Source organism: Atractosteus spatula, chromosome 2 (genome assembly GCF_055471065.1).
Source record: "Atractosteus spatula isolate fAtrSpa1 chromosome 2, fAtrSpa1.hap1, whole genome shotgun sequence".
Taxonomy (NCBI): domain Eukaryota; kingdom Metazoa; phylum Chordata; class Actinopteri; order Semionotiformes; family Lepisosteidae; genus Atractosteus; species Atractosteus spatula.
The window spans coordinates 66,808,982-66,825,604 of NC_142707.1; the positions used below are offsets into that span (position 1 = coordinate 66,808,982).

Here is a 16,623-nt window from a genome sequence, read left to right on the forward strand (position 1 = left end):
TTATATTTCACCTTATGAAGTTACCACATTTTTGTGTCTGTCTGGGCTTGCCAGCATAACACTTTAATATAGGACTGTGTATTTAGAATCCACAGGCTATTGAAAGCAATCAGACAGTAGGTAAATTAGATATTCAAGGAAGATCAGATTCTCAAATGCATTAGTATTTAATCCCTTAATCGGCTTAATAAGTCTGGTTTGAAAAAAATAGACTATTATACTAATGATGTGAACTTTCAAACTGTTGTGCGTCTGTCTCATTAAGTTCCCTGAGATAGATATTAAAAATTCAAACCACAGCCCATGTAGTGATACAACTAGTTTACCATGAAGAACAGGGAACTTTGTAAACAGCTCAGGGATAAAATGATAGATACAGATAACAAGATTTTTATTCTTCCCTTTGAGTACCGTGATGTCCATCTTTAATTAGTGGAATGTGCATCAGGCCACTCAGACACTACTTTCTGATCTCAGTGGGGCTGTCTTGGAAAACTGAGCAGCTAAGAAAGCAGGAAACTGATTAGAGACGCCACTGCAAAGCCAGCAGTGACATTCACTGTAAGTGACCCAGTCTAGGATCCAGCAGAAAAGGGTTAAGAATCTAGTAGACCAATTTTGTCAGGAAGAATGCACATTCCAGCATCTGTCTGTGCATAGGTGGAAGAGACCTGCCGAAAAACATTTAGAAGTAATTGCCGCCAATGATGCATCCACCAAGTACTCATTTAGGGGCCTGCTGTTAATCACTATCATTCACGTCTGATAGTGCTCAGTTTCATCATTGGCAATTATATTCAATAAAAAAGTCAATTAGAAGTTAAAGACAATTAAATGAAAAGAATTATATACATTCCTTGTACTTAATAAGAATTACATCAGAATATCAGAATATTATTGGCAGGGGTGAATTAGTTTAAGTCACTGTATTTCCAAAAGATCACGGTGTGAATGTCAGTATGGTAACCTGACAGTTTAATTTGACAATTCGTACTGTGTGATATGATCAGACGTTTGGAATTAATTCATTTAAGTTGTCACTTCCACAACATAAGGACTGCTCTTAATGAAGATGGGGAAAAATTAATCACTTGAAGGCTTTATTTTTCACTGAATTTTAAAATAAACTGCTAATTATGGAGGTGATTTTAGATTTGTTCATTTCTACGGCTGAGTTTCTGTTACAGGGCTTTGTAAAGATTCAGAATTCCTTTTAGACACGTTTTGTCAGGGTGTTTAATAGCCAGCCTTCTGTGCCATTCCTTTCTGCGTGTCCTAAGGGATTCTGCTGTGCTCTGCCTTTTTCCCTTTGAACAGTCCTTCCACCAGCAGCAACATTCCCCTGATGAGGGTGGTGCAGTCCGTCAAGCACACCAAGAGGAAGAGCAGCACTATGGTTCGGGAAGGCTGGATGGTTCACTACACCAGCAGAGACAACCTGGTAAGAGCTGCAGATTGACACGATTGCTCTCCGACATGCTTGCACAGCTGCTCAGGCAACACCTCTTAAACTCCTGGGTGTACCCCGGAACCTAAGACTTTGAGTTTTAGGGCATGTTTTCTCATCTTTCATTTCATCGGAGGATGGACTGGAAAATCATAGTTGATGACAAAGTCATTAATAATAAGAAGAATTGCTTATGCTTATATAGCGCTTTTCTGGACACCCTACTCAAAGCGCTTTACAGGTAATGGGGATCCCCTCCTCCACCACCAGTGTGCAGCTCCACCTGGATGATGTGACGGCAGCCATAGCGTGCCAGTATGCCCCCCACACAGCAGCTCTCAGTGGGGAGGAGGACAGAGTGATGAAGCCAGTTCAAAGACAGGGATTATTAAGTGGCCATGATTGGTAAAGGCCAATGGGAAAACTGTCCAGAATGTTGGAGTAACACCCCTGAACTTTTCAACAAAATCCCTGGGATTTTTAATGACCACAGAGAGTCAGGTCCCATGAGCGCCCCCTACTGATTCCACTAACACCTCTTCCAGCAGCAACCTTAGTTTTTCCCAGAACTGCTGCCCTGCTTGTTTTGCTTTTGAATAAATTATTTTCATTTGTGGCCATTTGCCAGATCTGTAATATTTCGTTAGTAATGGAACAAATTAAAATTGCTATGCTGATTAGTGCTGACGTATGTTCTGGGAATGAAGGCAATTAAGACCCTAACATTTAAACACTAAAAGCATAGCATGTGTTGTTTATTTTCATAGACTTACAGTAACAAGTCAGCATTCATGTGTCATTACTTTGGTGTAATTTTGTATGGGGAAAATATGTTTGTTGATGACATATTTCAGCAAGAGATGCAGTTAAAACTATTATTTACATTTTATTAAATCAGGGTTTCAGCATCATCAGGGTATAAAAAAATTGTGCCTTGGCCACCAGTGATCTCTTGATTCAGGGTTTATTAGTTGGTTGATCATTGAATCTTATCCAGCCATGCCTCAAAAGAAGATAAAGGTGTCAGCTTCAACAATTTAGCAGGGTCTCATCTTCCAGATTACCGCAACCCCTTATGTAAAAGAAGATAGGACCCCATAGTTTCCACTTCTGTCCTCTGGTTCATGTGTCACTGTTGATTTGACTTTATCAGTGCTTTGAGGGTTTTGAATACTTTTCCACATTGTCTCCTCTATTCAAGAAGAAAAGATTCACTTCATCATGCCAATGGGTATGTTATCCTTTCAATCCAGGAATATATTTTGTCACTCTTCTGTGATCTGTTTCCCGAGCACTGGTGTCTTTTTCTCCTTATGGTGACCAAGTTAATAAACTGTATTATAATGAGGTCTTGCTATTGCACTGTACAGATTAAACATAACATCCATTGAGTTCAGTTCCTTAATCACCTGACAAATGACCACCAAGCACCAACATGTTACATTTGAACATTTTACACCTGAAAGATGTTTTGTTTGATGCTGCTTCATTGGTTTAATAAGTTATACAGTACATGTCGCAAAATATGCTTACCATGTTTTAATTTTTTTAATGTTATTCTACCTCAGTAACCTTGGGTGTGTCTTTCATTCATTACTTTGAAAAAATTACTCCTCTAATGAGTAATATTTCACAGTCTGTGACAGCCTGTTGCCTTCACAGTGCTACTGTAACTATTTGAACAGTACTTTTAAAACTGCTACACTGTACAATGCTCTGCATTTCTGAAGAGACTTCATTTTTCTAATTTCAAAATTTGAAGTCATTATCACTCATCTATTGTGGTTATTTACTGTTATAGGAAAAGCTGTGGAAAAATGTGATAAACTAGACTTGGTTGTGAACATGCTTAAGACAATGATTGTTATGATAAATTATATTAATTTAAACTAAAATAAAAAAATTAAAATATTTTTTTCTATAGCATTGTTATTGTTATTTTGCCTTGTTTATCAGTTAATTATATTTTAAAATATTCTAGCTAATTGTGTTTTTTGTAGACTTGTGGGAGTGTTTGTGGGAGTGAGCAATTGATTAAGTAGATGGTTTTTAAGTATCTTTAGACACACTTTTAATCAAGTTATTTTGAATATATTTTGCAGTATATTATGAGATATCCCTGAATGATAATTAGGCTTTCATGGGGTGAATATTTATCTTGGGGAGCACAAAATGTTAATATTGCTCATTGGCTTCTGTTTGTCCCCTCTCTTCCAGAGAAAGAGGCATTACTGGAGACTAGACAGCAAGTACCTTACCCTGTTTCAGAATGACACTGGAGCTAAATACTATAAGGTATGTTAAGTTAAAATCACTTTAAAATTGTCATTTGTTTGTAAAAATGTATTTATTCATGATACTTTATATGCTTGTCTTTAAATAGTTTGTTTTAAGCCTTGTAATATTTAATTGTATTCCTTAGTTGACAGTTTTTGTTTCTTTAACTTTTTATTACGATGATGCTTCTTTCCAAAGCATTTTACACGTTCACAAATTTATACAGCTGTTTATTTTACTGGAGCAATTCAGGTGAAGCATCTTGCTTAAGCGCACCATCCAGTTACGAGTCCAGAACACTAACCACCCCACCACACTTCTGACCTTTACTGATGGCCTAGATCTGGTAGTAAACAAAAACCGCTGTAGTTGAATTTGGGTTTTGTGCAGACCATGATTTTATACACAATGTATTGTAATGTGATTTTACAGTAGACTTTAACTAAATACTGATTCAGTGATTAATGGTACAAAGTAATTTTTTCTCTGACACTTGATAAGGTTAAAGATTCTTTTTTTATCATCTGTATTTTAGCCACCAGATTACAGTATCAAGATCAGCTGTGACTGCTACTACACCCATACCTCTTTTCACAAACATAATTCATTCTCAGAAACCCTTTCGTATAGAAAAAAATTGTAAAAAGAGAAACCTATTTCCATTATTTCATATGGGGGAAAATTGTGATCTGTTCCAAACCCTAAAAATGTCACCTTTACTTTTACTTTTTTCACCAAAAAAGTACAAAAGAAACAGTAATAACTACCATTCATACTGTGGTTACTAATACAAAACACTGGTTACCTAGTTACACATCATTAATCATAACTAAGTAACAGTAACCACTTCATTTGTTTTTTGTGTAATTACAGTACACACAGACTCACAATTTTCATTTTCTTAATAAATTCAGGGTGTAAACCACAAATATTGTTACGAAAAGTAAGAGCACTACTTTACATTTGGTGTATTTGATTTGGTGTATTTATTTGAAATGTGAGGAGCAATTCACATGCTTCATAGTATTGAATTTTCATAGAACATTCGTAAAAAGAGCTGTGTGTACTTGAATCAACTCTTCCATGTGCTTCTAAATATGGAGGTACAGGTGTAATCTCTTTAAAGGTGTATATAAAGAGTTGTGTTCTATTTTTTATTTAATACAGGTTTTTAAGAACATAAAAATATATTCACATGCAAAAAGGCCAATTGGCTCACTTTGCTCATTGAGTTTTTTAGTAGCTAATTGATCTGAGGATCTCCTCCAGCCATATCTTGAAAGAAGCCAGGCTTTTAGCTTCAACAACATGGCTGGGTGACTTGTTCCAGACACTAACATTTCAGTATACAAAAGGGCCTCCTGTACTTAGTTTTAAGAACACTTTTCCGTTGTTTCCACTTGAGAGGAGGCTATTCTGTCCATCTGTCTTGTAGGTGATTTGTTTGAGTCCCACAGTCCTTGGTGCAAAAAAGTGCCTTCTGTTTTCACTTTCTACAGCATTTTCCTGTCCCTGGCTTCTTCTTTCACTGTTGGTTCTGTCAAAGTCCACTGGGTCGACTTTGTCGATGCCTTTGAATATTGTCACGCCACCACCTAGCCTTCCCAAAACTTAAGAGTGCAGTGAAGGTAGTGCTATTTGTAGCTAACAATCAGCCGCAATAATAATGAAAAACACAAACAGCTCCTGTGCGTTTAAAAAAAACCCCACAAAGTATAGTAGTTTTACAATTGCAGGAGCAACATCAGTTGGGTAACTAAAAAAAACTAGTCCCACAGAAACGCGCGAGTTTCTGAAAAAAACACAACAAACCCAAAAACACGACAAACAGAAAAGGAAAGTTTTCCAGGGATCTGGCTAACTCCATCGTAGCCTAACTGACAAGTGTACATATAAAAAAAAAAACAACTTAACTCAACAAATCCAAAACGTGATGAAAAAGAAAACAAATCCGGAGGAAAAAAAACCAAAGTCTCATGCGAGAGCTTTTGCGAGACTCTGGTAGTCCATGTCGCTCCTCTGTTCTCTGTAGATCTCTCTCACTGCCTATATACAGGTCAGCAGGGGGTCCACAGCTGACAGTAATTCAATAATTAAGTAATTAAGTGACCTCCAGCCAGTACCGAACAGAGAAAAGGGCAGGCTACAGTCCCAGCACAGAGGGGTTATGGATGCCCTTCACATAACAGTATTTTACATACTTGAATCAAGTCCCCTTGTAGTCTTCTGTGTTTAGAAATGAAAGGATTCTGTTCTACTAGCCTGGGAGTAGATTTTATTTGTGGAATGTAGTATACTGGTTGCTCTTCTCTACACACAGAAAGCAGAAGTTTATTTTTTATATCACAGGTACAAAATTATAGCCAATAGTCTATTTGAGGTGTAACTAGGGCTTTGTACAATTTTCACATAAAATCCCAATTTTTACATTCTACACTCTTCCTACACATCCAAACCTCAGATAACCAAAGCTTTTATTAAATAGTTTCTTCAAGCTCTGTGTTTCCCAGTTTATATTTGTAGTTCATGTGTTTGCTGTCTCCATGCTCTTCTGTCTACCTGGATTCTCTCTGTTAAGTGCAATCTGCCAGGTGTTTCCCTGGTACCTGGTCTTAAGTGATGCTTCTACGGTGGTTGCCAATCCTCCTATTTTAGTTTTACTTACTATTGCTATAATCATGAAGAATATTTGTCTTAACACAGATTTCTGAGTTACTGTGATAATTATATCCATCCATATTTTAGCATTCATCACATCTGCACCCTCTGTTTCCTGCCTGCTGTCCCGTTCTTAATCCATGTTCGTGCAGTTCCTTGAATGCCTACTATCTACAGCTTGAGAATCTTTTATGAGGAACTTTATCAGAAGTCTTCTGACGATGTAAATACACTATTTTTTATACTCCGAGTGTGTCCTTCACTGCTGTTGCTTAACTTAGTCTGCTAAGTCTGTTAGTCTCAGTAAGTTAAAAGCAAAACGTACTTTTCCTAACTGCTCGTTCACTGTCCCTTAGAGTCTCATTGCCATACAGATAACCCTTTGTGTTTTAATGTTATTGTTATTAGATTTGCTTCAAACTAAAGTAAGACTCGTTGTATTAGAAGTAATTGATTTCATTTTACCAGTTCTGTTTTTGCAATTTTCCAGTTAATGGGTATCTCCCTTGTCTGGAGAGGCTGCAGAAAAAGATTTGTTAGTAGCCTGTGAATAACATAATGTTTCCATAAGCAAAATTGGTAGAATGTTATTCTATATTCTATATGATATATTTATCTTAAGTGCTTCTAGTGCCTTTGAAACATCAGCCTCTTCTCTGCTTAATTAATTGTATATTTAGAACTTTTTGTTTGCTCAGCATGAGTCATACTGTCTGACTTCATGTGTAAACACTTGATTGAAATTTTAATTTAATGCATCAGCTATTTCCCTTTCCTTATCTAAAAGATTCCCAGATTTAACTCAGACACTTGACGTCACCGTTTGCTGTAATCTGTGCTTCAAATCATATTGTTTTTAACTTTTTAAAAGCTTCTTTCCATATGTTATTCTTAACTTATTTATTTAGACATTCTGGCCCCTGCTTTCCTGAACTAGACTTAGTTGTGTTATGAACATGTTTTGTGCAAAAGCAGATATTTGTATCCATCTCTTCTCTCCTGATTGTGTATCTAGTCTCAATTTCTTTTAAGCAATGTCATTACTTCATAGTCTACTTAGAATCTTAAACCTTTGTTTTGGAGTCTACATGTCACTTCAAAGTATGATGAATGCAGTTTCTCTCACCTTACAGTGTGTTCCTCACACAGTCTAGATTGTTTAAAAAATGCTGAATTAAAACTATTGCTTCCTATACAGTAGTTGGTGTTCTGAAACTATAGTACAAACTCAGTCATTAATCTAGTCTGTCATTTCAATTTCAGTTACTGACATTCCTTTAGGTTCCTATCTATGTGAAGCAAGCTGAAATCTCCCATGAAAACCATAGTGTCATTTTATACAAAAATCCCCGATTTCATTATATAAAACTACATTATACTGTAATTGATGTCTGATTTAGACATCATTAGAATTAGGTGGTTTGTAGATCAATTTTCACTACATGTGCTCTGCTTCATAGCAGTCGTTTTAATCTAGAATGCCAAGATATGGATTTCGGAATGAAGATAAATGGCAAATATATTGTTTTCTGATTTTAATGCAGAAGACCTATTTGAAATCTGTATGTTCAAATTGGATGGCAGGTTCAGTGTGATTATATAGTACATGAATATCAGTTTTGATAGCCATCAAGTAATTTAACTGTATAGATTTTGCTGTTTGTTAGAAACAAAATAAATTATACACTTCTGTATAATTTAATCAACATAAATGTATTTAGGTTGTCAGCAGTCAGACTTTGTGGTCTTCATTGCCATTTGTTCTCTGTCTGGTGCATGATTTTGCCCTAGCATTAACAAAATCTGATAAAGAACAACAAATCGAAACTAAACACACCGAAGTGATAACATGTGTTATGATTAGTAAAGACATTAGCATTCTTGACTATACAAAACACCTTCAGGTTGCATTCTTTATCAGTTACCCTCCTTTTAGTTCTGAATCTTTTCAGAAGTTGCTTACACTCAGGTCGTACTGCAGAGTAGCTTAAATGTCATCTCAGTTCATCACCCACACTGTGTGTCAGCAATGCCATGAAAAAATAGAAGTAAGGTATAGAAGTGTATAAAGAAATTAAGAGTCACGAGTAGCTGATATGGTCAGTGATACGAGCTGAGAAATCCCCTCTTTGCTTTGTTGGTTTCATGATTGTATTTGTAAAACTTTTATCACATTTCCAAAGTAAAGAAAGGACTTTTTCTGTCAATACATTTATCAGTCTGTCTGTCTGTATATATGATGTTTGTCTGTCCATGAAGTCATGGGAATACCAATGTATTCTTATGATATTCAGTATTTAATTCCAAAATATACTTTGATACTTAAAGCCTTTTGTACATTTGTAAAGAGAAGTTAATTTAAATGCTTTTCTATAGATGAGACACTACTTGTTAAGAATAACACAGGTCCCTTTTTTTCCTGTTAACTGTAGAATTGTGTTGCAATTGACTGAAAGTAATAACAGAAGATATTCCTAGCAGAAGCTTGAGGACTTAAGTGAAATTTCTAAGCCTGTAGGTAAAGCATAGAGCATTCTTCAAAGCTAGAACATGGGTACAAGTCCAGTATATACGGATTAGTCATACAGATGTTAGAGATCCTTTAGTGGAGACTAGGCTTGATGTTTGCTCACTTTCACCCCAGTTCTCCTCTGACTCATTCAGATAAAAACCAGCCTGTAATTTCTACAAAGGAAACTACAGCCTCAGAAATTTAAGTCCTCCGTGCTCAGATAGAAAGTTACTCAGTAAAAGTACAACATGCTTTTGTGACTGTGTCTAAAGAAGAAAGTGACTTATCATTTATTGATTTTTTTTTAAACAAAATAGAGCTGTGGTAAAAATTAAAGTTTTGAAAAACATGATTTATTAGCTGCTGTCTCCGAAAAGCAAATGCACAATATTTTATGAATATATAGTATTAACAAATGGGGGGTTACAAAAATGAGAAGAACCAGAAAATGACCGAGCGGCTTAAGTCAATAACTAAAATAAATAATCATAACTGCCAACACGGTTTTGCCAGTAATATACCCTAGTGGTTGGTGTAGTTAGAGATACATGAATTATTTGTTCTCTGCACAGCTTTGGTGAAAAGAGCAATAATTTGGGCACATTTGGTTGAACTAATATTTCTCAACAGTGAAAATACAAACACTAGACACAACAAAAACATACAACCCACAAGTTACCTTTTGTACAGTCTGTACAGACAAGGCGTCACAAAGACCTAACCTCATAACCTCCCAGAAAAATCCTCGACTGTTACGAAGTATTCAGACTCATAATGCCTACAAAGGCCAGAATAAGAGATGAGCTGCCTTATAAATTAAATAAAATAAAACCCTGTAGTTAAACCTCTTTCTCTGCTAACTCAGATGCCACTAAATAAATGGGAGTCCATGTCCCTATTCTGAAAATTCACCCATCAAGCAGGAGAGGCTGTTTTTAACCAAGGGATTCTTCACTCAAAAAATCCAAGTCCTATATAAGCACAGATTACAAAGGAAATACTTACTGTAGCTCCTATTGGGTCTTTTTGGATTATCTCGAACAAGGAGCTCTCGCTTGGCACACACTTTATCAAATGTCTCCTCTCTCTTGTCTCTCCTTGTTTTGTCATCTGTCCTTTATGCTAAGCTTTTGACACTCTTAATCATTTACCCATAAATTAATCAGCTAAGATTACCCAGAAGATTCCTTTGATCAGCGTGTCTCTCACCCAGCACAACTAAGTGCTGGTCCAGGTCCATTCTCAAGGACCCCAGTCACCCCAGTCACAAACTGTTTTCCCTCCTGCTGTCCAGTAAATGGTACCAAAGCATTTGGTCCAAGTCCAACAGACTACGGAACAGCTTCTACCTCCAGGCAATAAGACTGCTAAATAGCCAACCTGCAGCTCCTTTAGCAAATCACCTGTAATGGCTACATGGACACACAGTTTTCACTGTATTCAGCATAACCGCACTACTTGTATATATTGCATACACCATGGACACATAGCAGCTCTATTCATATTGAGTTTTATTTCATTTCTATTACATCTATTATTATGTAACCTTATTTTCCTAACTTTAATTTTGTGATTTTTGTGAGCTCGCAGAAAAGACATTTCATTGCCAGCAACTACTGCTGCACGCTGTATTGTTGTGGATTTTAAAAATAAACTTTGATTTGATAAGTAAACACCCCCTGGTTTGAAGTTCTAGGAAATGGAAGTATTGACACTAGTTAGGTGTTACTGGCTTGTGTCTAGATCCTTAGAGACCCTTTCATTGTCAGCAACATCAGCCTGTAACATTAACAAATGAAATGTCAACCTTTTGAGAACATATCATTTTGTCTTTTACTTAAGATACTGTAACAGTAATGTTTTTCTAAAACACACATTGTTTGAAATTGCTCTTTTATTTTACACCATTAATCAAAAAGCTTTTGTCAAAGCACGTAATCAAAAAAGTCTAAAAACTTAATAGTAGTAGTCTTTAATTAAAAAATAATGTTAATCTCAATCTGCATTTGTTTGCCCTCTCTAATAACTTCCAGATGTGGTTCAGCTTTATTTTCGTCATGGTTTCTAGCTTTACAGAACTGAGCCATTTTACACCTCCCCGTGTGTGGAGGGTCTTGTGTACTTTAGGAACGTGACTGAGTGAGAACATGTAAACTTGGCAGTAACAGGATAAAAGACTTTGTGTTACAAAACCTAATTTTATTTATAATGGGCACATGTATGCATGCATACACTGCAAAATCACTGCAAATCATCTTTTCTTTATCCATTGAAGAACATTTAATAGCTTTCCCAATAGGTAATGAGTCACTCGTTATTTGAACGAATTCACATTTTGCATTGCACTTCTTCCATCTCATTTCTATGTTTTATCTGTATTATAAACTGTTGCTTCTAAACTGTTATACATTTAAGTATTTTAGGTGATTTCTAAAGGCAGAGAAATTTCCTGTTCAGCTTCTTACATGCACTGAAACAAAAAGTTGTGCTGCAGTGGTAGCCCCAGGTGTATTATCCCTTATCTAGAAACACATTATGTGCCTTAAAGTCTGGTAATATTGATAACAGTGCTTTAGAACTCAAACCTCCTGACTATATCTGATCTGGTGGTATGGAAAACAAATGCCAGCTATTTGTGAAACACAAGTGGATGAAAAAGAATGTGCAACACACTACGATCATTTCTTAACTCCAAAACAAGGAAACTCCCTCCTAACTTTACAATATGAAAATAGTTTCTGTACTGTACCTAATAACATGAAACCATTTTTTTTGTTAAAGATATTCAGTCTGACTGAATAACGTTCCGTGGACAAAGTAGGGCAATTGTATTTAATTTTAAAATTGAAAAGTGCCTTTTTGCAATATGACAGTTTTTTATGATGTTTGTGAAAAATTTCAAATTGAGTTTTTTATCTAACTTGACTTGTAAGCATGGTGCTCTAATCACAGAACACACTTGTGAGTTAACAAGCTCTGCGTTTCTCGGGTCTATTACACCATGCCCCTTCTGTCTCAGGGCAGGGGGAAAATGGGAAAGAAACCCTGGCTTCTCCTCTGGTACTTTTACAGTTTTGATTGAGACATCAACATCTAATTTTGGGCATTTTTATGAGAACATTTATTATCAGTATGCTGCTGAACTTTACTTCAGAAAAGAGGAAGATAATTAAAGGCTTCTTGCCTGCAAATACTGTCAATTCTGTTTTTTTTCGTGTTGTTTCCTTATGTGGGTGTTGCTTTTTCAGATGAATGTCTATTCTTGTTGCTACAAACACCCTGCTCGATGGCACTAATTGCAAACCTTTCAACTTAATGTTCTAAAAAATGTCTTACTTTTACGAAAGATAAATTATTTAATAAAGAGGTTATCTGTGTTTTGTATAATTATACTATTAAATGCATTGCAACTAAATAACTGAATTAACCATTTTATTTTTCTGAGTCAGCTTTCTACAGTTTGGGGGCATGGCAGATTTAAAATCTTAACAGTACTCAGTCCTTTATATTGCTAAGCTTTACATTAAGATAACCCGCTTGTAATTCAGATATAAACATGCACCTTTTCAGTCATTTGTGATGCACAGCTTCTTAATCTTAAGTGTTTCTCTTTCCTTATTCACATAATTATCTGATCACATTTGAGCTCTGAAACATTCAGAATTTGTTTTATACTTTTTAAAAGCTAGCAGCACAAACGTTGATGGTTCGTGAGTCCAGAAAATAAAATGTTAGACTTATTATCTCCTTTTCTACTGTATGTCTCCCACCTCTCCAACAAGGCTGCAAGGCTGGGGTAGTGTTCATGTTTACAAACATATAAGATGGGAAAAATAGCAAATTGACTCTAAATTATCATTTTAATTAAACAACCGCAGATGAAACAGTAAAGACATGTTAGTATGGTCTGACTTATAATTATATCACTAATTTGAAAAAATTAGACATGGTAATTTCAGTGCTTCTAAAAAATTAACATACAAGTGGAGCCAGTCTGTTCACGACTTTGTAATTTAACAAATAGTGATTTGTTAAATTACAGCGAGCATGACAGCAATGTTTAGCGAACATGGCAGATAGAATAAAAATAATTCTTTTTTTTTGGTGTGCTTATAGGAATGGGTAATGTGCTGTTAATGACATAAGGCTTGCAAACAAGGTGTTTTAGTACTGTAAATCTAAATCTGTCTGACATTGTACTAAGTCTTAGCCACAAGACAAAACTTGTCATAAAAAACCCTGTTACTCTTGCTGAGTTTTTCTAGGAAATGTGTGATTTGCACCTATGAGTTTGTGATACTATTCACATAATATCACAGTTATGCCCGACAGTTTTTAGGATATTTTTTACTCAGTTCATTGAACCAAGATGATTAATAATGTGAAAGTGAAATCGCAAAGCTAATCTGTCTCTCCTGTCATAGTCTTAGTTCATACGAATGAGAGTCGGACACCCTTCACACAAATTGTACTGCAGCTCTTGAAGCAAATATGTTACATGAGCTCCAAAATGATCTGCATTGATGATATTCAGCATGTTGTGCAAACCAGGTTGCTTTCATTAGTCATCACAACTCCTTGACCCCGAAAGTGAAATTCAGGTGCTGCAGGGTGCTGCAGTCTGTTAGTGTATGGCATGGCACCCTTGCTAACTGAGCCTCCTGGAGGTGGTGTGGATTCAGTGGGTTCACCTCCTCTGCTCTCTTACCTGCGGTACCTGGGCTAGACAGCAAGCAGCAAAGACGTGTGTGCTGGACACTCATAAATGAGTGTGGAAAAACACAGGAAATGTTTTGGACTTTTAATCCTCAGTTCTGGTCCTTGGCATTTTAAAACGGGCACCGTACTGTCAAAAGCAGTCATAGGATGGTAAATAATACATCACAATTTTGTTTTCATTGACCGTGAGATTGGTTCTTTTTTTGACTTCTCAAGTTTTTAGAAAACAGCTGGTGCAACATGAGTTGTTGTTAGAACAGTTTTGCTGTGCACTCGAGCACCTGTACAACATTTTAACCGCTGCCAACATTTAACTTATAATTCTGCAAGTGAGGTGATGGAAATATTGTTCACTTCAGATTAGTGGCATCTATTAAAGCATGCGTGTAAAGTTAAATGAAGGAAGTGGCTTCTCTGTTAGCAGCAGTGAGCGCTGTGTGCCTCTGGAAAAGCCTGCTGTTGGGAGTACCTACAAGGATGTCCTCTCTCACGCCTGTAAGCCTTGACTGGCTGTGTACAGGGAAGTCTTGCACAGAATGTTTTTTGTACAGAATCTGCAGGTCTAGTCCTTTTAGTTTTTTTTTCTGACTGCACACTTAGTCTTTTTTAAGATGAAATTTGCTAAATCCAGGATTACTTGCCTTTTCTTTACACTCGTTTCTTTAGTTGTATTTGTGGTTTATTAGGCAGTAAAATCTGTACATCTGCGCACTTCTGTTTTTGGAACTGAGTTTGTCAGGAGAGGTTTCATGCAAAGCTACAGCTCTTTTGCATGGGGCTTTACCACTTCTCGGTCTTGGTAAGGGGTTTCCCCACCACACTTAGGGCAAGGTCCTGGTTTAATATTGACTGGCCAGCAGCTACCTTAATCACAAGTCATTCTGTCTCACTTGATAGCTGCCTTCTGTGCTCGCTGCACGATTCAAGTTTTAGGCTGTGCCTTTTAATTGCAGAGCACTTCAATTAGTGGTGTGTTCTGTCACGTGCTTGTCTTTGAAAACCACAAGCAGTTCATTTTATACATGCAGAAAGAGGCGAGGAAGTCAGACAAACTGATTAAACGTCTATTGGTTGAAGTCTGTGCTTCCTTTTTGATTGACTGTGAAGCTGGGGAAGGCAGATTTCAAATTGTGACTGATGAACCAGCGCTTAATTTCTTGAAGCATTTTCTGTGGGTCTAGGAGTGTTTCTCTATCGTCACGTTGTGCTACATGAGCAGAGGCCTGGGAAATGTAAACTCCTGGGACTTCTTTTGGACTCAAATGCAAATCTCTTTAATTCTTCACAGGAAATCCCTCTCTCAGAGATCTTGCAAGTGGACCCAGCTAGGGACTTCTCGAACCTGGCACAGGGCAGCAACCCACATTGTTTCGAGATCATCACGGACACCATGGTGTACTATGTGGGAGAGAACAATGGAGGAAACTTTCAGAACCCAGTGCTGGCTGCCTCAGGAGTGGGCCTGGAGGTGGCTCAGAGCTGGGAGAAGGCAATCCGACAAGCCCTGATGCCTGTTACCCCACAGGCTAGTGTCTGCACTGTGGGAGCACAAGGAAAAGACCACAGTAAGTTCAAAGTCTGCTTACCATCTGTCGACACTGTGCTGAGAGAAGAAATCATAGTGGGCCTTTTACAGGGCAGTAAGGCATTTAAGGACTAAATTGCATTATCACACTCTTAAAATGCTGAAAAGAGTATAAATAATGCTGTTAATTGTTAACGTGTTTTGTCTAGTTTTCTAAATATTTTATTGGTTAACATTGGACATCATCAATAAGGCGTAAACGTGGAAAACGCTAGTGTGAAAACTATAGAAAGTACATGCTTTTTTGTTTTTGTTTAATGTGTTTTGAGGTGATATAATTCAGTGAAGGGGTAGTGGAAAATTGATGAAATGTCCGATTGACCTTTCGTTTAGGATAGCTTATTCAGAAGTGCTTACTCGTTTGTGTGGTGCTTGTGGCACACACTAGGGAAATGTTAAGTGGGCAGTTTCATTCTCAAAAAAATAATCCATGTCAACAAATTCTGAAAGGGTTTGAACTGAGATGTGTTGCAGACACAAGAATTATGTGTATAACAAAGTATATACACATCCTCTTGAATAGGGCTTTTTGCTGATATTATTGTAATTGAATTGTAGTGAACTTTGTAATACGAGTTAACTGTCCAACTACCAAGAGGATATAAGGACCTTTCCATTGTGGTATTTTAATGGGGCAGGTGAAATGTCAGAGACATGAATATTTTTTGTGCTGATCTGAGAGATTAGTTTTTACAGTTTTGGCAAAACCATACCAAGCCCTACATCTTCTTTACCATATATTGAAAATCGACATTTAGTAAAGATTTACTTTACATTTGCAAGAGTTATCTTGACACCACTGAAGGTGGCAGCTGTTAAAATCAGAAGAAGATATCAATTAAGATTCTTCCTAGTTTATTCTGACGCTTTAATCCTGCGATAAGTGTGTGACATAAATGTGCACCTGGAACATGTGTAAGTGAGATTTAATATTTAAAATATAATATGATTGCTTATAAAGCATTGTTCTCACGATTTAAACGTAACTCTTAATTTTAAGAATAAGAAGAAGTGAATCAACAAAGTTTTTGATTTGTAATTTGTTTACATCATCTTCTAATTAGTGTGATAGAAATACACCTTACTTCAGTAATAAACCTTGTTCTGGAATTACTTAGGAGCCTGTGGGCTAAATTACTAGCGCATGGTTTGAAGATCATAAAGAACGCTTCTTATCTTATGCTCGAATTATTCGTTTTCTTAATCTGGGGTACCCATACTGACCTCTGCTTAGCTGTTACCTCAATGTCACTGGGTGAGAAAATGTAGAACTGTATTAGGTTCATTGCACACATGGAACTGTATTGTATCTTTAGTGGTTCTGTATTTTAATCCTTCTTTTTTAACACTAGAAGAGCTGTCCATCAGCATATCTGTGTCCAACTGCCAGATTCAGGAGAATGTGGTAAGTGTGGCCTGTTGATG

General features: G+C 36.6%; 1 protein-coding gene across 2 annotated transcripts in view; it reads left to right on the forward strand.

The window, feature by feature from the left end:
• prkd3 (protein kinase D3) overlaps window positions 1-16,623 on the forward strand; it is a 105,237-nt gene that overhangs the window by 78,020 nt on the left and 10,594 nt on the right. For both annotated transcript variants that reach the window (XM_088909237.1, XM_088909238.1), the window contains exons 9-12: window positions 1,318-1,441; window positions 3,665-3,742; window positions 14,902-15,178; window positions 16,551-16,603. In XM_088909237.1, the coding sequence (XP_088765363.1) occupies window positions 1,318-1,441; window positions 3,665-3,742; window positions 14,902-15,178; window positions 16,551-16,603 (532 nt within the window). The remainder of the gene's footprint in view (window positions 1-1,317; window positions 1,442-3,664; window positions 3,743-14,901; window positions 15,179-16,550; window positions 16,604-16,623) is intronic.